Source organism: Aulonocara sp. 'chitande type north' Nkhata Bay, linkage group LG6 (assembly GCF_057382095.1).
Source record: "Aulonocara sp. 'chitande type north' Nkhata Bay isolate Kocher_YH1m ecotype deep benthic linkage group LG6, A_spYH_male_GT1.1, whole genome shotgun sequence".
NCBI lineage: Eukaryota > Metazoa > Chordata > Actinopteri > Cichliformes > Cichlidae > Aulonocara > Aulonocara sp. 'chitande type north' Nkhata Bay.
Window position 1 is genome coordinate 17,767,980 of NC_141349.1, and position 21,051 is coordinate 17,789,030.

At 40.2% G+C, this 21,051-nt stretch overlaps 2 protein-coding genes across 13 annotated transcripts in view; both read left to right on the forward strand.

Moving 5' to 3' along the window:
- Window positions 1–995: 995 nt before the first annotated feature.
- tapt1b (transmembrane anterior posterior transformation 1b) lies at window positions 996–12,383 on the forward strand. Its single transcript, XM_086295330.1, has 14 exons — window positions 996–1,193; window positions 3,444–3,574; window positions 3,673–3,791; window positions 5,281–5,443; window positions 5,548–5,683; window positions 6,106–6,203; window positions 6,301–6,370; window positions 6,544–6,624; window positions 6,817–6,926; window positions 8,874–8,933; window positions 9,805–9,873; window positions 9,963–10,039; window positions 10,133–10,305; window positions 10,385–12,383. The coding sequence occupies exons 1-14, from the start codon at window positions 1,022–1,024 to the stop codon at window positions 10,636–10,638; spliced, it is 1,713 nt and encodes a 570-aa protein (XP_086151456.1). The 5' UTR covers window positions 996–1,021; the 3' UTR covers window positions 10,639–12,383.
- Window positions 12,384–13,493: 1,110 nt separating this feature from the next.
- The window catches only part of prom1b (prominin 1 b), a 28,598-nt gene continuing 21,040 nt past the window's right edge, over window positions 13,494–21,051 (forward strand). For 3 of the 12 annotated variants that reach the window (XR_015129865.1, XR_015129866.1, XM_086295331.1), the window contains exon 1: window positions 13,494–14,116. Coding sequence is in view for 8 of the 12 variants with exons in the window: in XM_086295331.1 (XP_086151457.1) it covers window positions 13,846–14,116 (271 nt within the window). In the remaining 4 variants the exon portion in view is untranslated. The remainder of the gene's footprint in view (window positions 14,117–21,051) is intronic. The other 9 variants (XR_015129867.1, XR_015129868.1, XM_086295332.1 and 6 more) reach the window with 6 other exon arrangements.

A 21,051-nucleotide genomic window follows, 5' to 3' on the forward strand; every position in this document is an offset into this window, starting at 1 on the left:
AAGGTCAGCGTGGACTATTAGCTACCACCAGGGTTTATTGGTCCCCATCTTTGTGTTTCGACCTCTTACCTTCAAGGCATTGCTGAAATTAAGAAGACATAAAGACTTGATGACTTTGACCTTTGACTTCCAAATATTAAATTGTTTGTGGTCCAAGTGTATGCTTTTGGCAAATTTGAAGAAATTTCTTCAAGATGAGATGTGTTCAAAACCGAAGATTGTAGATCTACTGTTGATCTACTGGTTACATCCAAGGTACGCAGAAGAGCATCTCTGAACACAAACCAGATGGTCTAGAGCAGCAGAAGACTGCACCAGGGGCTTTTCTGTCCGGAAAGTCACATGGGCTCACCAAAACTGCACAACAGGAGATTAGAAAAGGTTGCCTTGTTTCATGGGTTTTGATTTCTGCTGTGACATCAAGATGGCAGGGTCCGAAATGGGCATAAAAGACATGAAAGCATGAATTCATCCTGCCTTGTGTCACCTTCTTGCTAGTGGTGTAATGGTTCGCCAGAGTCCGCCTTCAAAGTAAAAGTTGTGTCTCTTGAGATGTGTTGGCTGCAGCGATATATAAGAAGAGCAGAACCACGCAAATCAGCAAATTCCTTAAATATTGAACACATTTGTGTGTGTGTTTCTGTTACTTTCACACAACTAATTGCCTAATTGCCTATAGGTGCAATTGGAAAAGGGTTATGATGATAGTGAATCTATTGCATACACGGTAATAAAAACTCAATCAGCTTTGTATGTTTTATTTTGTTCATTCACAGTCTTTCTCAGTTGAATAGGTTATAATGAAACGTAAGCTGATAGTTGTGTCATTTTATACAGTCTTTTTAATGTTTTTAGCTTCGTGGGATTATAAACTGAGAAAGGGGAAAAATAAATAATGTGCGGCAAATAATCTCAGGGCTTTGGCGACATCTGCCGGTGAGTTGAACAACCTGCAGTGCGTGATGACGTCTGACCGTCAGTTTCCCAGGCAGCAGCGGCCTGAAACTTTCGTTTGGCGAAGATGGCGGAGGCGCTGTCGACAGGTCTGGGTGAAGAGAAGGAGAAGGAGGACAGCGAGAGGGAGAAGAAGGCTGCCACAGCGGGGAAGAATAAGGAGAAAGACGGAGTCACGGAGACGCTGGGATTTAACGATAAAAATGGCGCTAGCAGGGGAAAGAAGAGCAACCTGTCAGGTGAGAGCTAGCTTCGTTTCCACAGGCGCTGACTCCCAGTTTGACAGCGCTAGCTAGCAGCTGAGATAATTATTGTTTACGGCGGCTGTAGGGTGTTTTTTGTAGAGTTTCTCGAGAAGGCATGTAAAATATCAACTGAGCTTCTGCAGCTTATCGGGGCTTGCTCCGAGTTTGCACATGTTGTGGGGATGTAGCTGCAGGCAGCCTCAGCAGCTGTTTGTGAGAAACTGAGCTGGAGTAAAGTAACGAGAAGGTGGCACAATTGTGTGATATGCATCCAAATTAAACCTAGCAGGAGGATTTCTGACTGTTAGTAAGACAGCAGTACTGCATGTGATCATGCAGAAAGTCCAGGTCAGCCAGTTGGCTTCTCGTGCGGTTTGGTTCTCTGCACAGGCGCACTCGGATGAGTCGGTGGACACCGTGTGAGCCATAGGTGCACAGACACCCGTGTTGACTTGAAAGATTGCTCAACGTAATGCTTACGGCAATCATTTTTGACCCAGTTGCAAGAAGAAGAAAAAAAGGCCATGTGTTTTCAGATGATTGGCAACATAAATTGTTGTGGTTTATTCTAGTAAGATTTGTTTATTAGAAAGCGTGTACATCCCTTCCATAAAGCTCAGCTGTTTCTAAATTTTATACACTTTTCTTTCTCTGTGAATTCAGAAGGTGCACTCGCGGTCTTCTTATGTATATACTCAATATTGCTATTTTTAATGCAACTGGATAAAGATTTTTTTGACCATTCTTGGTTGCTAAACACCTACATATTTTGAACTCTGCTCCTTTTGTTCAGAAAATAAACTTTATCTATAAAGCTCCCCCAGAGCTGGAAAAAAATACAGTACTGTTTGAGCCCTTTTCATATTTGCTTCACATCAAACACTTTTTAATATTGGTCTTAGTTCACGAGAGTAAGTACAACATGCATTTTAAATTATGATTTCATTCAGTAAGGGAAAAACACTATTCAAACCTACGTGTCCTTGTGTGAAAAAATAATTCCCCTCTAAACCTGATGGCTGCGTCACCCTTGATAACACTGCAAGAACTGCAGTCAGGCGTTTGCGATAGCTGGCAAGTGCTCCAAGTGCTCTTGAGCTTCAGGGCACTGACTGCCAGACATTCTCCTCCAGGATGTTTTGGTAAAGAGCAGAATTCATGTTTCCTTTTACCCCAGCAAGTCTTCCAGGTCCTGAAGGAGCAAAGTAACCCCAGACCATCACACTACCACCACCATGTTTTATCCAGTCTCTTCTTTTTTTATTGTTGAATCATGAACTCTGACTTTAATTGAGCCAAGTGAGGCTTGCAGTTCTTCAGATATTGTTCAGGTTCTTTTGTGACTTCATAGATGAGCCGTCGATCAGCTCTCGGAGTAATATTGGTTGGCTGCCCACTCCTGGGAAGGTTCACCACTGGTCCAAGTTTTCTCCATTTGTGGATAATGGCTCTCACCATGCCTCTGTGGAGTCCCAAAGCTTTAGAAATGGCTTTGTATCCCTTTCCAGACTGCTAGATGTCAAAGACTTTGTTTCTCAGCTCTTCTTGAGTTCACGCATATAAAATATCGTTACCATAGGTTAAATTGCACTGATTTAGAAGTCAGATTAAATACCTAAATAAAAGCACTGGATGTTAATGAATGCTAATGATAGTCCATTTTAATACTAATGAAGAGGACTTCTTTTTTATTATTGGATTTATCCAAATAAAGGGAACAAAATATGCTATGAGTACTTGAAAAACCAGATGACTCTGAACAGAATACTGAGTATGCATTGTCATTATATAATGTAAAAAAGGAGCCTAATATTTAAAAAAAGAAAAGAAAAAAAGAACATAGTATAAGGTCTAAAGCCGCTTCAAACATGTAAGTGAAATAAAAAAAGTTGATATAAAACCAAGTGACCAGAACAGCTTTAACTTTCCAAACCTTAACACCTTTGGGATGAACTGGAGTTCCTACCAGGCCTGATCGAACCACGAGTGGCCAACCTCACTAATACTCTTGTGGCTAAATGGGAACAAATCCCTTCGTTCATGTTTCTAAGCTTCAGCAGAGGAGTTTAGACGGTTCCAGCAGCAGATTAGCTCGAGTAGTTTTGGTTTTAGTGTAGCCAGTTCTCATCTGATGGAATTTACCATTAAGTAAGGACTCCTCTATGTGTGCTGTGTTGATAGTGTTGTTTGTGATAGATTCAAAACACAGTAAAAATAATAATTTATTCCTGTCTGTATCTGTAGACCTGTCTCTGGTCAGATTCATAACTACTGAGCTCACCAGAGGTTACTTCCTAGAACACAACGAGGCCAAATACACCGAGCGCAGAGAGAGGGTCTACACATGCCTCCGCATCCCCAAAGAACTGGAGAAGGTGAACACACTGTACACCCCCACACTTAAAGAAAAAAAATGAAATGAAATAAACACAGTTGTAATAAATGTATTTCTCCCCTCTCTTCCTGTTTTCAGCTGATGACATTCGGCTTCTTCCTCTGTCTGGACGCCTTCCTCTATGTGTTTACGCTGTTGCCCCTCAGGGTGATTCTGGCCCTGTTGCGACTCTTCACAGTGCCATGTTGTGGTCTCAGGTAACGTATAAGTATTAGAGTACATTTTATTATATATATAAGTATTAAAGTACATTTCCTTAACCCATCATTTGTTATTAACAGGGAATATTTTGATACATGTGCTTCTCATCAGTACAACTCCACCATCATTAAAAGTATATTTGCATAGATTGTGTTAGATGTCATTTATGTACGAGGTACAGATGTTGTGATTATCATGATTATCAGGTCCTGCGAAGTATAATGTTGGAGTAGAGCCTCAGCTCTTCATCAGTGATTTTTCTGTCTTCAAAATTGGTTAGTAAAACATAAGAAATCAGAGAATAATAGAGCAAAACAAAGTCGAAATGTCAGGCTCGACCTAGTCATTGCTGTCATGATGTTGTAAAAAAAAAGCAAACTCTGGCTATTTACATTTACTGATTTGCAGCAATTTGAGCAAGATGAATAAAATAAAGAAAAAGTTGTTTACTTTATTTACAGTCTCACTAGTTTCTTGTTTACCTGTTGTCACTGTGAGTGCACCTGCTCTCACAGATGTGGAGTAATAATAGACTCTGAATCCTGCTGTGCAATAAAAGCGTCCCAACAAGCATTACATCAGTAAACTGAACATAATGGGAGTGAGAGCAAATGGGAGGGAGACGCCGACATGGAAACCATCATGTTCGTCGGGGATTTTCAATCATGTCACCTAACTTGACCACAGTTTGCAGTTTAATAATAAACTTCTATCAACATAAAAATTAAAGCTGTTGATATGGTAAAGTTGACATACCTATAAAATGCAAAACCTTTGCCCCTATATTCCCTCGGTTATGATTGCTTTTGCATTAGGAGCTGGTTCACTGATGCTGATGTGTGACAAAGTAAACAGAAAAATGCTGAACATATTGGCCCCATTCGTCTGCTCATTGTCACCGACACCCAGTCTGGCTTTCTGAGTCAGGATTGGGCTGATATACACTCCATGTATTAGGCAGGTGCATCCCTTATTAGTCCTTTGTTGATCAGTACTAATATTACACTGTTAATCAGTTTGATTACAGTCACTTAATTTTTTGTGTTGCGTTGTGAGCACCTTTTCCAAAATCTGCATATCTTGTGATATGTACAGCGTAGGCAACATGACCCATATTTAGAGCTTCCCTGCTTTCCTCAAATCCAGAATTCTTTTTAGAAACTGTAAAGAATCAAATTGTGGTTCATTGAGGGGAGAAAAAAAAAAAAAAAAAAAAAAAAAATATATATATATATATATATATATATATATATATATATATATATATATACAAATAAAACAGGTGCAAGGAATAAATATGTTCTGCAGTCCCACTTTAAAGGGGGCTCTGTCACCCTGGGCAAGGTCTTTGTCTGAGGCAGTGCAATGTTATTATTGACCTCCAGGGGGCAGCAGAGCTCTGAGGCAACAGCCAACTATGCTGTTCTGTTCTGGTGATTTTCTTGTGAACATTTTCCTTGTCTGTGACGTTTGTGTGTTATTTAGCGGCTCCCGCTTGCTTCAGCCAGCCCAGGTGTGCGACGTACTCAAAGGCTTTATTATGGTGCTGTGTTACTCAATGATGAGCTACGTGGATTACGCCATGATGTACCATCTCATCAGAGGACAGTCTGTCATCAAACTATACATCATCTACAACATGTTAGAGGTACACTGTGTAATCTTCCTCATTGGCCAGTTCAGTATCTAATGACACTGCACCACACATTGACTAGCTCTCCCCCGTCATCCTTCCCTTCCCTGTGTCGTCAGGTGGCGGACCGCCTGTTCTCATCATTTGGCCAAGACATACTGGACGCTCTGTACTGGACCGCCACAGAACCCAAGGAGAAGAAGAGAGCGCATATTGGCGTGATTCCTCACTTCCTCATGGCTGTTCTCTACGTCTGTATCCTCAAAAACATCACTGATATTAAAACGGTTAAAAGTTAGTCAGTTTAAAGTTGATTTGCAACATTAATCAGTTTTATCGTTCAGCAAAATGTTTTCCTGAAGTGTATTTAAAACAAATGAAATTAAAAGCTTAAATTCAGATTTTGAAACTGATAGAAAAAGGCCACATTAGAGGCAAAAGGAAAGACCTGGAAGAATAAATGCCCCCAGTGATCCCAAACAAGCGTTATTCATCACTCTGCTATTTAATCTTCCCAGTCTTCAACTTTTTTCATAAACCAAACAGTCAATCAAAGTTGAAGTAATCAGCAGCAGCAAATCTAACAGCTGTACTTCAGACTAGTAGGGAACATAAAGTCATTGCGTCAGTATTATTACAGTGCAGAAAATGTGTGTTTTTCCTCAATATGTATCCAGTTCTTCATGCCATCCTCATCATGGTTCAGGCCACAACTCTCAATGTAGCTTTCAACTCCCACAACAAGTCCTTGCTCACCATTATGATGTCAAACAACGTGAGTTTTATGCACAGACATATTACCCCGTTTAAAACATGCGGCATCTCCAGTTCAGTCCTGATGTTTTTATGTTGGGTTTTTCTTTTTTCTGCAGTTTGTTGAGATCAAAGGGAGTGTATTTAAGAAGTTTGAAAAGAACAACCTTTTCCAGATGTCAAACAGTGGTAAGTGGTGGTAAAACAGCTGGCTACGTTCCACAAAAATCAAAATTTTTGAATACTTTGTGCCTCCTCCTCTCAGTATGATTATTTAATACAAGGTAAATATGTGGAATCGAGCTCAACTGCAGTGAGCACAAAGTAGGTTAATCCTGGATTGATTTGTTTGTTTCCCATAGACATAAAAGAGAGGTTCACCAACTACATCCTCCTGCTCATCGTCTGTCTGAGAAACATGGAGCAGTTTTCATGGAATGCCGGTAACCTAATACAAAGCTTTGCAAAGAGTACTGAAAGCTATACAGCTGCATACAGATGTGCTTTATCATAGTACCCCGATTAGGTTCATAATCGGGTCTTTTCACTCTTGCTAAGTAGCTCACTGTTTTCTTTTACTACTAATACTAGATTAAATAATTATACTGATTAGATTTCAATGTGTTTGTTGTCAGACCACTTGTGGGTGCTGTTTCCTGATGTAGTCATGGTGATAGCCTCAGAGGTTGCCGTGGATGTTGTCAAGCACGCCTTTATCACCAAATTCAATGACATCAGTGCTGATGTAAGTCCTTTCTCTGTACGTTTGACGGTTTATTAACTTGGTTAAAGTGCAGTTGAGTGTTTGGCAACTAGAGGAGAAACACATTAGTTAGAACTATTGAACTATTCTATCATGTTCACCCAACAGCAATTCAGTACAATGAGAAACACAGTTTAAATCAGATAAAATAAATCTGTTAGTTAGAATGAACATCTGACAGTCTTAGCAAGCTCCGATGTGGAAAAACTTGGAATAAATCACCATAAAATGGGAAATAAGCTTAAAAGATTATTAATACAATTAAAATTGTGGACAGTTGTCTATCAGCTTCAACACAGTTCAGATATTTGTGTGGAAAAGATTAGTGGGGAGTGTCACTATTCTAGGTATAAAAAACATTTTAATGGGATATTTTCTCATTTATGTCTTAGATCTATTACTTTCTACATTTGGATGTGCTTTTGCGCATATAAGCACATCTAAATATTGGTATAGTGTCACCATGTATCAGCTGAACTTAGAAATGGGCTGCAGTTTTATTTATATATTCTTGGCATCATTAAACATCTGCTGCAGTGTACAGAGAAAAACCAGTGCACTATGATAATTAAGTTTTAGAGCTTCTTTTTCCTCAGTTATGGGCATTTCTCTTCAAAGGACGTCAGGGATCTTTTGGAAAACGTGTCATACCTGTGAGGTTAGATTTAGTATATGGGGAGTACAGACACAGCCTCGCAGATGGCCAGTTTAACCTGACACAAGGTTTCTCCAGGCAGTAACTGGGGATATGAAGGGGTTGGACCTGTGACACCATGGTCAGTACAACCTGTATATTACTTAACATCAGAGAGAATCTGTGCTTTGACAATAGTTGCATCAGAAAAGAAAGCCAACTAAGCGGTCAACAAAACAAATTTGAGAGTAATGTGCAGAATTTCAGTTGTATATGCAGGAAAAATGCTTACAGTGAGTAATGTAATGATGCCACACTAACAGGCTAACACGCATAGCAGCAACTAAGTTTGATCTGCTCTATTTTAGATTTGATATATGGTCCTATGGCAAGAGCTTAGTTTAATGCACACTGATCCAAGTGAAAATGCTTCCACTGTTTTCAATTGAAGAAACAAACTTCACCATTCAAACAGTGTAACCCATTTTACAATGTTGTGATCTCACAGCAAAACTAACAGCAGTGATAGAAATTACTTTAAGGAACTGAAATGATGGTGCATATTTTTCTGTCATGTTTAGGGTTATATACATGTTAAATCTAGTTTTGTGTTTCAAAACATAATAGGTAAAATATTTAGTATTTACCATATGGACCTCAAATTAAGATGATCTAGAACAATAACAGGATTAGAGTTCTGGTCACTTGACCCATATAAAATATGTTATATTGTAGTATTTCATGATTTACAAATTTGTGTATTTTCACTTTGTTGGTCTCTTTAGCACTATTGTTATACTGTTAGAGAATCATCCACCTGCAAGAGAAACCGTCAGCAGGCCCATTTTTTCCTTATCAATTTCTCACTTCCTTCCCTCATGAGTCGCCTTTCTCTTTGATTTTCCTCCAACGAGTTGTAACTATGCTTATGTAACAGAAAGCAGCCCCACAGGAAGGGATTAACCCCTTTATCCCCAAACTGTCAAACCTAATCACACAAACCTCACTCACATTGTAAGTGTTCAAGTACCTGTGAGTCCATACTAATCCACGTTTAATCCGCACACACACATTTTTGCTTCTTTTCGGCTTCATGAATTTACCTTTACTGTGCTTTCACGTCGCATTCATGCACCACAGTAAAGAACAAGCAGGTAAACCAATTATGAGACTTGCAGTAAACAAGTTAACATTTGTTACGTCACCACGACAAGGCAGGCGCTCTACTCAGTAGCTTATTTGTTTTATATTTTGATGTTTCTCTTGTATCGGTTGACACGTTGCCTCTGTCTCAGGTATACGGGGAATACAGAGCCAGCCTCGCCTTTGACCTAGTCAGCAGTCGGCAGAAAAATGTGAGTGAAGCGGCTCAAATCACAGTAATTTAGGAAAATACAAATAAAAGGACAAGGTGCTGTTTGTGTTTTCTCTAATGAAAGACAACATTTTCTTCTGTATGACACTACATATCATCTTATTTCCTCTTTTTTTATTATATATACTAGTCCAAAAACAAAAGGCAGGTTAGCGTTTTGAATAGATTTCATAAACCCTCACTATAATACAAGGTATGGCCTGGACTGCATATTCAGTGCCTGAGTAAGTTGAGGGATGTCTCTCCATTCCTGAGTGCAGGCTGCAGCTGTGCACTGCTTACTTGTTGCGGCTGCCTCTCATGAATTTCAACACAGCATGTCCCCGGCATGCTCAGTAGGAGACCTTTTGGGACTAAATCCTGACTGGCGCCAGGACATGCTCCTGATCTACTGGCCACTGTGTGCCGGTAACAGCTGTAGGGTGGGTTGCTGCCGCAAGAATGGCACCGGTGCAGGTTGGGGCGCCTCATCTTGGTACCTCTGTCCGGTCACATTTCCACCACACTCAGAAGAGCTCAGACATGCGTGCCAGCATCCACCATTGCCAGTAGCCCTGCCTCATACACCTTGATTCAGTTGCAGCATGATACACTGATGACGGTGTTGTGCATATGTCCTTTTCTGTTATTGCTATTCGCCTCTGATCATAACATCTGATAATTATTGATTCTGATCCATCAGTCGGTGAGTAACGTTTAAACAGTGAATGAGGAACGTGTTGAAAGCACATCCAGCAGTTTTTCCTGATTTTTAGCTTATGATTTCATTAAAAGAATGGACTGAGTTATCCATGAGTAAAACTGTGCTGCTTGTTGATGTTTTACATAACAATGTGTTAACTGTGTCTCAGGCGTACACAGACTACAGTGACTCAGTATCCAGGAGAATGGGCTTCATCCCGCTTCCTTTAGCGCTGCTGGTCAGTCGTTCTTTCACAGGATGGCTTTTGATATTGAGATGTTTGCTCCCACGTTTGCTTGCTTATAAATGTGACGATGTTTTTTTCAGCTGATCAGAGTGGTGACCAGCTCAGTGAAGATCCAGGGGTCGCTCTCGTTTATGTGTGTGCTGCTGTTTTACTTGGGGTAATTGGCCAACATGTCTTCATCATTTTTGATTATTTTCTTGACACTGTTTGTTTTCATGTTCACGTGACTTTTGCCTGTCTGTGTGAGCAGGATGATCACTCTGAAGGTTCTCAACAGTATCGTTCTCCTGGGAACTTCCTGTGTGTTTGTCAAAGAGGCCAATATGGAGGAAAAGCTCTTTAACCCTCCGCCTTCTGTCGCCTCCAGCCGTGCAAACTCTAGAGCTCACCGGACAAAACATGTTCACGTTTCACCGCAGCAAGGTAGCTCAGTCACTCTGTCTCACTGTCTCTTTTCCTGAGTTTAACTGCTGCTAAAAACTCTTAACTTGCTTTATAACAGAATCCACAGCTGACAAAGGAGAAACTTCTCTGCCGTCAGACATCTGTCAGCCCACCAACACAGCAGAAAACGCTGCCCCCTCCTTCCCGAAGAGTGACTCAGACACATTCCTGACGACTCCTGACGAGGAGGACGATGACAAAATCATCAACGCTGACACGGGACTGGAAGGAGGCGGACTTGCACACCGACCACCAAAGAAAGACCTGCTGGAGATAGATCGCTTCACCATCTGTGGCAACCGAATAGACTGAAGGACCAGTGTAGCAATCCTGGCAACACTACAGGGTTCAGGGATCAGACATGGGTCATGGAGCATGCTCAGACCGTACTTACTTTTGTGCACCTGACCCCTCAAGTATTTATTTATTTATTGACTGACAAAACCAGCAAAGGCATAAAGCTGTTACTACAAGCATCCGAGGTGGCATCAGACGTTTCCAGCTGGTACTGCGTGTGTCTGATGAGCCAAGCGGGCTCTGGCACTGGGTCAGAGGCCTGGCGGTGACACACTCGCTGATGAAGACAGCATGTAAAACACGGGAGGAGCAGACTACAGAGAGAAATCTGCGTATGTCAAATCACGTGTGTTCAGAAGCACAATCAGTAAGAAGCTGTTTTTAGAAAGAACAAAAGTTTTTACTAGTTTTTTTTAATTATTCCAAAAAAAAAAAAGGCTGATGATATTTGAAATGAAGTTTTTATGACAGGTTTCAAATCTTTTTTCTAAATTGAATCACAATCACATGGAAGGATTCAAATCATGAAGTTATTCTGCAGACAGAAGCTCTAACACACACACACAGAGGTTGATCTGAGGTGATGAGGTGAGTTGCAGTCCCAGCAGGTTAAATATGGCAGCAGTGACACTAAGAATGGCTTTGCTTGGCTGCATCAGCTTCAGTTGTAATGTTTGGTTTGGTAACTTAAGAGATATAAAAAGTTGGAAGGCTTAATGTCATTTGTGTTGGTATTACCTTAAAGCACTGAGATGATGGTGCAGATTTGTATTTATTTTGAGATGGCCTACCAGGCCTGACAGGTGTGACTTATTTATGTGCTTAATTTGTACCTTTTTCATTGAAGCATGTGGCCTACAGATAATAGTGGCGACACATCACAGCCATATAACATTTTCTTCTGTTTGCTTTTTGATGTTGGAAACTGATCTGACATGTTTTCTCATTCCTCGCTATCTGAGTGAGAGTGGATGTGAAAATCACATGAAATGCTTCATTGTATGCTGATTTCTTCATAATCCAGGCCAAAACTAGCTTGTCAATGAACAAAGTGCAGGTTTTCTGTGTTGAAGCTAGTTTATATCTTTTTATGCAAAACGATGGATTAAGATTTTTCTGGGGAAGGAAGTAAAGAGTTATTACAAGGATGGGTTCTGGCTGCGTGGAAAGAGAATTGCAACTTGGACTTGCTACATCTTTGACTCAAAGGTCTGAGCAGGAGGAACGCAGGACTAAAAACTGATCAGGCACAGTTCGGTCCTTAATTTGCTGGACAGTGACACAGTTTTTGTAGTTTGAGTGGATTTAAATCAAACAGTGAAGATGTGACTGAAGTGCAGACTTCAAACCTCAGTTCAAGGGGATTTACAAAAATGATCCATTAACTGTTTGGGAATTAGAGACATTTTTATGCAATACTTATACAAATTATAGACCCAACTGTTGAACAAGATTTTTTATCTTAACTGAGACCAGTGAGGGTCCATGAGGGGCACAGCCAGGGGCCAAGTCCAGTCTCACTACAGGATCATGGTCCGTACAGTGGAAAAAAATAGCTGTATACTGCTGGAAGGAGGAGTGTGAATGCAGCATTAGTGTGTGTGTGTGTCATATGTGAGGTATTTTTCAGCATGTGGATGGATCTCTACCTAAAAACGGACAGTGTATGAGTTTTTTTTTTTTCTCTTCCATGTACAGCTCATTCGTGTAATGTATCTCCTTACGTGGTAGAAGGAGAATAAAACAAGACTGTTTTGTAAGTTTCTGGTGTGATTTTGTGTGTGCGCGCATGCTTTTCAGTGAAAGGAGTCGATGCCCTCCCTGTTAACCAGGCAAACACTGCAGCCCACTGTTCCCCTTGAATGGACATTTAGAGGGGGTGTATGTCATCACACACAGGGGTAGGGTGGGGGCTTTTTGCCAAAGGTCCAGCTCACATAAATGGTCTGGCTACACGACATCCCTGATTGTGTCGACATATTTCAGGTTTTTCCACATTTAACCCATCCGGTGCCACATAAAAGCTGCATGTGAGATGAGAGAGGACGAAAGAGAGCACTTACTCATGAAGCCATCAAAGCGGTTTTTAAAGGCTTAACCAGACTATACTGTTTCCGTTAAACTCAATGCTTTGTTTCCACACTTTCTTGCCAAGTCAAACCTTGCATCTTTTGCCAGATGTTCCCGTTGCTGAACTATCTAACAGACAACTGCTAAGTGTCCAGACTCACTTTTACTCACAGAGGCCCAAGGTGTAGCCAAGTCAAACAGTATTTAAAACAAGATTATTCTGAACTTCTGAATCATGCAAAGCTACTTTAGCAGGCTCAGACTAAATGTATCAAGCTTGAAACACGTTCATACACAAAAATATCTCCCCATGAACCAAACCCTTCAAAATGATGATTGTTGGATCAACTGCAGGGTCAAAAAGCTCAAAATTTATACCAGTTGCGTTATTGGCTCAGATGTTGGAAGCAGAATTTTAATTCCTGAGAGAAAAAGAACACAAACCAAAGCCAAATAGTAAGACAGTATGAATAGCAGAGGCAAGATTTATGATTTTTTTTAAAAACATTTTTGGTTTTTATTCACTCATTTTGTTATTTTTAGTTAACAAAAATCTCCACACCTCGTTATATTTTACTGTATTGACTCTGTCCTGGACAAACAAACAGCCTGCTTAAATCCACCTTTTGGTTTCCTGTTGTGAAGTCAGCGGGCGTGCTCAGCTGACCCTCTCTGAACCTCTGCTTGAACAGTACACCTGGGGATGAGAGAGAGAGAGAGAGAGAGAGAGAGAGAGAGAGAGAGGGTGACAGGTGGCTGGTCAGAGCGGTGTCGCGCGCCACAGATGCTCCCGACCAGCTTTCAAACGCGCGCGAGCGTGCTCGAGCCTTTTACGTGCACGCGAGATTAGGCTGCTCGCAGGACGAAGCCGGTGAGAATGTGTGAGCGCTCGTCTTCGGCCGCCGGAGCCCCGGGAAGATGTCGGTGATGACTCCGTACCGGGAAACCCGTAGCTAACGGCTGCTACTCCTGCGACCATTGGATGTTGTTTTTAAAACTTTTCCTTAGGACGGTTGTTTTTGCGGTGTGGGGATAAAAAAACACCACCCGGAGGGACAGGTGTCACCCCCCTTCTCCCTCCAGTTTTGTGTTTCCTTTCCCCCTCATACTTTTTTTTTTTTTTTTGGAAACCGAGTAGGACCTTGGGGAGCCATGCTGTGGACACGCTGGCTCGTGCTGCTGCTCTGCTGGGGGGCCACAGGCAGCGAAGAGCAGGCGGATGAGAGGGGCGCGGTACCGGCTGAGGTCCGGTCGGACTCCCGCAGAGAGCGCTCACCTCCGCCGGTGGAGCCGCTGGATTTTGGGTTTGTACCCGCGGCGGTTTACGACACCCACGCTTATTACGAGCCAGGGAGCATGGGGATCCTCTTCCATATGGTCCACGCGTTTCTCTACATCATTCAGCCGAACCCCTTTCCCAAAGGTGAGATTACCGACACCTCCCCACCCGTGTTTCCTATTCCCAGGACGTTGTCTTTACGGTGCACCACCGTGGCCTAGTTCAACTTCAACGTTAGTGCGGCTCGAACAGGTGCGACCAATCACATTTAATTAGGCTACCTGAGGAGAAAGTTCAGCAAGTATTTTTAGCACCCGGTTTATAATCTGTTATTTACAGCAGCAGAACTCGTTATGACCACAAACTTGACTCAACCTTACTTGTCATCCAGATGCTGCTGTACAGATGCTCAGTATACATGTTTATGCATATCTGTCTATATATGAAATACAAGTGCACAGTCCATTTATGTAAGAAGTGCATTACTTGTCAGTGTAATCACAGTCACAATCACAGGACATGAGACAGAGAGATACTTTATTGTGTGCAATAAGTGTGCAATTGTGGTGGAAAAGTGTACAATTGAGAATGTGTGTATGCAGGGTTTCTCTTGGCTGAAAGCAGGCTTTCAGGGATGAAACTCTATTAGTCTGCATATGAATAAGCTAATTCGTTTGCATAACCTTACTTAATAGATGTCTATGGATTTTTCTCGTATTTTTATCCATTTGAAAATCAAAAAAAATGTTTTCTGATTGGGTAAATTCAACCACATTTAAAAAAAACTAATTATAAATAGATACAGCTATATTAAACATATTTTTACATGAAAGAAAAATATTGATATGCATTTCAATATTAAAGCAAGTAAGTAAAAAAGAAAAAAAGTGGACCATTGTTTTTCCATTTAAAGGTCTGGGTCCACACAAGCTATAATTAATGTGAGAATCTAAAAATATATATATCCTGATTAAACAAAGACATTTATTTTTAGACTTTGATTCTCCTCACTGCCCACGTTGATGCCATGATTTGTTTTAAGGCATTGAACGTCAGGCAGCTCACAAATCACTCACTTGGCTTAGAGGTCGGGGACCTGACTGGACTGTTGTACGTCATAAACCAAATGGCAAAGTCCAAATAAACAGTAATAACCTCAACAAGGCTGCTGTGGCGCGAGTTATTTGTGCTGTGCTGCTGTGTCTGTAACCCTAAACCCAGAGGTAAACCTGTGCCATGTCATCGTTATCTAATTTTAACACTGCTGCCCCCCCCCCCCCCCCCAAAAAAAAAAAAAAATTAAAATCCCTCAAACTCAAAGAGCACAAAGGGGGTGGTATGCTGTGATGATATGCGATTGTTGAGCAGCTTAAAGGGATCCGTAGCTGTCATGAATGATCTCCTGCAAGCCCATGCTCCAGGTGATTCATAGGTGATCACAGGATCAATAAAAACAATGTATGTTGCTCTGTTGTCTTTGTGATGAAGGCCAGTAAGTAATCCAGTGATCACATCCCATCAAAAACAGTTTGTTTATGTGTTGTATGTGCAACTATGGGTGGTCACGTTGGTTGATGACACACAGCAATTGGATTGAAGGTTTTAAGTTGCTGCCATTTCGGTGTCCAGGGTTAGGGCCGCTGGCTAGCTAATCAATTAGCAGATCTGCGATTAAGGGAAGCTTTCCCAGTCACCTGCATCACAGCATAATACCTTAATCCGCTGCACCATATGCTGCTATTCCATTCCAGTATGACTCACTATCACACACACAGGTAGCCCACCTGGATGCCACATCATCTCCCTGTACGTATATGTATAAATGCTTTACACGACCTGAGCCTGGTAGACAGTGGCAGGTGCATGTGTTCATTTGTGGTGAATGCAACACTGTCAAGCAAAACTGTTATGAACATTAAATCAGAAGAAGGTGCCATATATATGTTTTGTTCATTTGCTTCTAAAGCTTCCAATTTCAAGCTTACAGTAGGGGAAAAATTATTGAACACGTAAATATATTTCTAAAGGAAATTCTCACAAGATGTCTGTAACAACCCATCCAGCCCACACATGCAATGAAATCAAACCATAGATGTACATAAATTATGTGTAATAATGAGAAATGACAGAGAAAAGGACATGGAAAGTCATGACACCAGCTGAAATTTGTCAGTACTTACATAAATGATATTGATTGGCCACCTGGTTCAATCCTATCTGAAGTGCCATAAAAAGCTGTCTCATTACTAAGGTATCATACAAGAAATATGTCATTATGGGTAAAACTAATGAGCTCTCTCCGTGAGCACTGTTGGGGCCGTAATCAGGAAGTGAAAAGAACATAATTTCACTATGAAATTGCCATGACCAGCTACTCCCTGCAAGATTTGGGACAGAAGAGTGAAAACAAATATCAGAAGAGTTGTCTATGAGCCAAGGACCACTTGTGGAGAGCTACAAAAAGACCTGGAATCAGCAGTAGGGCTGCTCGATTATGGCAAAAATGATAATCACGATTATTTTCACTGAAATTGAGATCACGATTATTTGACGATATTTATTTAACCCTTTAAGACCTACTATAGAACCAAGTCCACCAGAGCTTATATTATTTTTATTTATTTTTTTTTACATGCTGTAGTGCCATTTGTGGGAGCATTTCAAGTTGCTATACATCAATACAACTGTTATAGCCCATATTTTAATAATATGTATGCATTAAGTGCATAGTAATTACATAAAATTCAAAAAAGTGCAATAAACTACAAAAAAATTTGAAAATCGCTTTTGTTTTGTTTACATATATATTTCTACTTGGAGAAGTTTAAGAGGTTTATCCCTCAAAACTTTAAATACAATAAAGTTGCAAAAAATAGTTTCCCACCACAGGAAATTTATTTTGAGTGTCTTCATAGTTTTATTTTGGAGATACAGCAATTTTTATATACTGCAGGAAAAACAAAAAACAATCCTATGATGCAAATTTGCAAAGAAAACAGCAGGTGCATCATTTCACTGTGGGAAGTGTTACGAACAGCTGATAGGAACGGCGAAGCGTGTTTCTGGAATATTATGTTTTTGTTCATGCAAGCGCTTTTTATGCAATTTTTGCAAAGCTATATGTGGAACGAAACCGTGACCGAGGACAAGCTGATGGCATCAGATGTAAGTACAACTCCTCCGGTTTCATGTGCAAAACAAATTATTGCGCTAGCTTACACGGTTCAGGTTCTACAGGGATTTAACAATAGTTACGCAAAACGGAGCGTGCTGCTCTGACCGGCTTTAAAGGGTTAACAATGACTTTAAAAAAATAATATAAAATAGTGTGCAACACCACTGAAGTTTTTTTTTTTTTTAACTCTTTTCAACCAACGGCAGTCACTCTCCAAATAACTTCTGCTTAGCTTTCCGAGCTTCCCTCGGGTCCTCTTAATCAGCGGTCTCCAACCTTTTTTGCGCCACGGACTGGTTTATGCCCGACAATATTTTCACGGACCGGCCTTCAAGGTGTCGCGGATAAATGAGGGAGGGGCTAATAATCGGCTCGGTCATTTTTAATGATCGTTGAAAGCCCAGATCGTAATCGTGATTAAAATTCGATTAATTGAGCAGCCCTAATCAGCAGGTACAATTGTTTCAAGGAAAGCAATAAGTAATGCACTTGACTGTATGCACACTCACCTTGCAATACTCCATTCGCAAAGAAAAGGCATGCTGAAGCATGTATGCAGAACAACATTTAGACAAGCCTGTAAAATACTGGGAGAATATAGTCTGGTCAGATTAGACTACGATTGATATCACTGGAGGCCATAATACACAATGTTCAGAGGTCAAAAGGCAGTGCATATCACCCCAGAAACACCATACCAACAGTGACGTTTGGAGGTGGGAGTATCACAGTGTATGGCCGTTTTCCAGCCTATGGCACTAGCACACTTCGTCTAATTGAAAGAAGGATGAATGGAAAAATGTGATGAGACATTCTTGATAAAAATCTTCTTCCGTCTACCAGGAAATGACATTTCAGGACATTTGAAAGACATTTCAGGAAGCAATGATCACAAACACAGCCATGAAACTCTCAGCTGGTTTCAGAGGAAGAAAACAAAGCTACTAGAATGACCCAGCCAATCTACAGAAACAAATAAAACTCAGAGTTCATAGAATGGGTCCACGAAACCTCCAGGATTTGAGGACTGGCTGTAGGGAAGAACTGGCTAGAATCACACCCGAGCAGTGCATGCGGCTAGTTTCTCCATACATCGTGAAGCTGTGATCACCAACAAAAGGTTTAGTACGAAGTATTAAATACATTTCATTAAACACTTTTTCCTGTGTCGTTTCTCATTATTACATGTCACTTAATTTATAGACATCTATAGCTTGATTTCCTTGCATGTGTGGATTGGATGGGTTGTTACCGACATTAAGTGATCATTTCATGTCAATATCACCTTTAGAAATACATTTACTTAGAAATTTACCGATGTGTTCAATAATTTTACCCACTGTAAATGCTTTACACATCCTGATCCTCTGAGGTAGTGACCAGTGCATGTGTTTGTTTCAGGTTGCAAAGCTGCCACAATCCCTAAATCAAGAGAAGGTTCAATAAAATACATATTTTTAAGCCTCCACGAAATATTTTCTCATAAGAAACGATAATTAACGAATATTCCTTTATCCTTAAAAAAAACATATTAACTGATGTCATGATATGCAGATAACCTTGATATTTAAACCTAAAAATGTGAAAAAATTATAATATGGTTATATTAATTGTAATATTATAAATAAATAATCCAGTAGTGTTGCTTGAATTCCAGAATCCCTTCCATCTTCCTTCACTGAAATTTGAATGATATTAGTTTTTACAAATCAAAAGAGAGACAAAACATAAAAGAACTTTAAGATACATTGATTTTTCTTTTTTTTTTTACATTTCTATGGACTTGAGAGATACTGATAGCTTTACTCCCATGTGGGTTAGTTGAGGGTAGTCTAATTTTTGGTATTAGCGATCCCTACATTCAGATAAATTGCTTTTAACATAAGTTATGAACCAGGCTAATTTCATTAGCCTTTTGTATAATTTTTTTTCATGTACTAATAGAAGGAAGTAATAAAAATAATGTGCCGAGAGGCTGAAAAAGTTTGTCTTAAACAAAATAAAGTCCTAATAAACATAAAAATTTATGTTCATCTGAGAAACGTGTTTTTCACATACTTGGATGTGTCATGACGTTACAGTTGAAGTAATACAGTTGTGTAGTGTTTTGTGGTCTTTCCACATGCAAACACCTTTTATGTTTGCACAGCTACAGTTAAAGACTGTAGCACATCTGCTGTGTGGTCAAAAGAAACACCACATGTGATCTGAGTTTAAAGCTATTTGAAAAAATGAATTATTAGTAGTAGTATCTGTAAAGCTTATACATTTAATTTTTTAAAATAAAATACTGGCAAGTATTTCCCTGTATTTTTCCAAAGTGAGAATTGCCAGGAAAGCAAGGGGTGGGAATCAGTCTGGTTATGAATGCATCTTGATACAGCAATGGGACTGAAAAATCTGAATTCAAAGAGTAAGAGGTGTGGTAAACATTGTATAACTAACTGTATAACAACTAAAAAGAAAAAAAAACTCTTAAAATGCCAAAAGTATTTTTCAACTGTGTGGGGTAATCAGTCTGTTCACTGAGTGAGACAGCTGAATTAATTTGATTTATTGGCAATCTGATTCACTGATTCACTTCCTCCTGCTGCCTGCTTGTTCTTCGCCTCCGTTCAGAGCAGTTGACAACTTTTTGAGTAAGTTTACATTGTTCCATGGAGTCCTGCACTAAACTCTATGTGTCCATGTTTTCTGTTGTGCTGCAGTGCATGCTTATGTGCTCAGCTTAGATGCGGTCATCGTTAGTTGTTGCAGAGGTGGCAGGTTTGTGTTCGGCTGCAGTGTTAAAGATGAGATTTGTCAGGTCTGTCAGAACATTGAAAATTAATCAGTAAAGAGTTAATCAGTGTAATGTGGCACAGTTATCAGACTGTGTCCAAATCCCCATAAATCCCCTCACTTTGTAAATTTCATTTATTTTTGGCGATTCCAGCAGAACTGTTTGCATATGAGTGTTAGCAGAGAATAAAACATGTGTGCTTAGGTTCAGCGGGGTATCAGCATTTCCTGACACTGGGTTTCCTCTGGGACTCACTCATCCCTTTTTCCACTAACAGTGAAGAAGCATTTTGGGCTCTTTCACTGAGTGTGGAGGCAGCGTCTTATCCCTCTGATACACACAGGCTGGATTAGAGGATTAGCATCCACAGGCTAATGCTAACACTGTCCTGCTACCACTGCTGCAGATGGCATTGTCACACACACACTCACAACTTTGGGTAAATACATGCACAGGCGTGTGCACACACAAATACCGAAAGTGGGTCATAGTCCTGGTGTTTGTCTGCTTGCCTTAATTACTGTGATTGGTTGTGGGAATGTTTACCAAGCGTCTTAAATTAGATCACTCTGAAGAGGAACTCGCACATTTTGGAGAATGAAATTATTTAAAATCCTGCATTTTAGCATCTGAGACTGTAGACACATTTTCTGCAGTTTCTGTACGCCTCTTATGTATATTAACAAAAATAATTATTTCCAAGCACCGTGTTTGTGAATATTAGCTGATGTTCTTATCTTTGAATGTTTGGGCAGCTGGATATCGACAGCTATTTAAATTAATTAGCTTTTTTTTTAAACTTTTCTTTTAAGGCCATCCATTTTCTTGACTTCTCATCTAATTCTGTAACACAAGAAGCAACCTTTAGAACAAGCCTTTTGAAGGGCTGGCATACACACAGAGACTGACAACCATTAATGTGATGATTCACACCTATGGCCAGTTTATAATCACCAATGCAAGTCTTTGATCTGTGGGAGGAAACCAGCTTTTATTCATAATTTCACTTGATAATTGAGTTCATCAAGGAAATGTTGAGTAATACATTTTAAATTCAAATTCTTTGTCTTCATTTCTCATCTCTTCAAATGTGAATCTGAAACAGGTCTGAGTGTGTTGTAC

Excerpts from the sequence above, each read along its gene's own strand:
- tapt1b (XM_086295330.1), top strand. The coding sequence starts at position 1,022 with ATGGCGGAGGCGCTGTCGACAGGTCTGGGTGAAGAGAAGGAGAAGGAG. Across the intron at positions 1,194-3,443 it reads AAAGAAGAGCAACCTGTCAG|ACCTGTCTCTGGTCAGATTC; the intron begins GTGAGAGCTAGC and ends CTGTATCTGTAG. Across the intron at positions 6,927-8,873 it reads TCAATGACATCAGTGCTGAT|GTATACGGGGAATACAGAGC; the intron begins GTAAGTCCTTTC and ends CCTCTGTCTCAG.